General features: G+C 35.1%; 1 gene segment (V, D, J or C); it reads left to right on the forward strand.

Annotated features, from left to right (window-relative positions):
* Nucleotide 1: 1 nt before the first annotated feature.
* Nucleotides 2-479, forward strand: LOC106944336 (Ig heavy chain V region 914-like). The segment is given in 2 exon segments: nucleotides 2-50; nucleotides 138-479. Coding segments are annotated over 2 exon segments (363 nt in total).
* The last annotated feature ends 901 nt before the right edge of the window (nucleotides 480-1,380 follow it).

The raw sequence follows: 1,380 nt of genomic DNA on the forward strand, positions 1-1,380 counted from the left end.
CATGATGGACTACAGATCAGGACTGATCCTTCTAATGATTTGCTTTATGGGTGAGAAAAGTTTTAAGGAACATTTAGTAGATTTTTGTGCAACTTTTCTCTAAGAGAAACTCAGTTTTCTGACTGTCTTACTCACAGGTGTTGATGGTCAGACTCTGACTGAATCTGATTCAGTGGTTAAAAGACCAGGAGAATCCCACAAGCTGACATGTACAGCTTCAGGATTCACATTTAGCAGCTATGAGATGAACTGGATCAGACAGGCTCCTGGGAAAGGACTGGAGTGGCTTGCTTATATCAGTCAAAGTGGTGGCTACACAGGCTACTCTCAATCAGTTCGAGGCCGGTTCACCATCTCTAGAGACAACAACAAACAGCAGCTGTATCTGCAGATGAACAGCCTGACAACAGAAGATTCTGCTGTTTATTTCTGCGCTCGAGAGGCACAGTGACTGAAGTTGGTTCAACAGCTGTACAAAAACCTCAAGTGCCTTCAAAGTTATCTGAACGGAGCTTTTCAAAATCTTCCTGTGTAAGACTGTAAATGTGATTCTGTCTCAGAAACAGTGAACAATCTGACTCTGAGGCAAATAGAAGAATAAACATAATAGGCATCATGTTTGATCATACCTGACTGTTCAACAATTATATATTTAACTAACAATGTCAGGAAAAATCAATTTGTTTTTTGTAAGGTGTGTGAGAGAAATTATGTCAACAAATACTTCCCATTATTACTAAAATGTTTGACCACAAGAAACTTCTTGTTCATAATATAATTGTGATGTTTTATATGAATCACTGTGTGTTTAAAACAATATTAACCAACACAGAATGTTAAAAAACTTCAGACCTGAAGTTTATTATGATCCAATAAAATGAAAATTTAAAATGCTTCCATCTCGCTTGCTTTTTATTCAAGTGGGATTAAATAGAACGTCTGAAAACACATTCATCTTAATTACAAAATATAGTATTTTTCTTTCCTAGATCAGCAGATCTGATTGATAAAGATCTATTTGATAAAAGAAAACAAAAGCATTTCTAGATTGACACTATCTGAGTGATAAGGGAGACAAAATGTGCTACATTGATTAAATTTAAATTCCTCACACAACCAAATGGCTCAGTAGAGATAACATGCAACCTAATAACACTGCCTTATTAACACTGGCACAAAACACTTTCAGAGTTGAAAAATATCCCCACGCATTTCAGGAAGTCACCACCAGGGGTCCTCAGATCACTGATATTAAGATTTTAACAATTATGAATTTTTACTTTAAATACATTGCTACTCACTGTAATTTAATTCAGCATGTTTGTTTTAATCTGGCTTTTTATTAATTTTGTAAAGTTTGGGAATAAGCATCAATAATAG

The sequence above is a fragment of the Poecilia latipinna genome, unplaced genomic scaffold (assembly GCF_001443285.1).
Source record: "Poecilia latipinna isolate Pla-1442-1.1 unplaced genomic scaffold, P_latipinna-1.0 Scaffold8140, whole genome shotgun sequence".
Taxonomy (NCBI): Eukaryota; Metazoa; Chordata; class Actinopteri; order Cyprinodontiformes; family Poeciliidae; genus Poecilia; species Poecilia latipinna.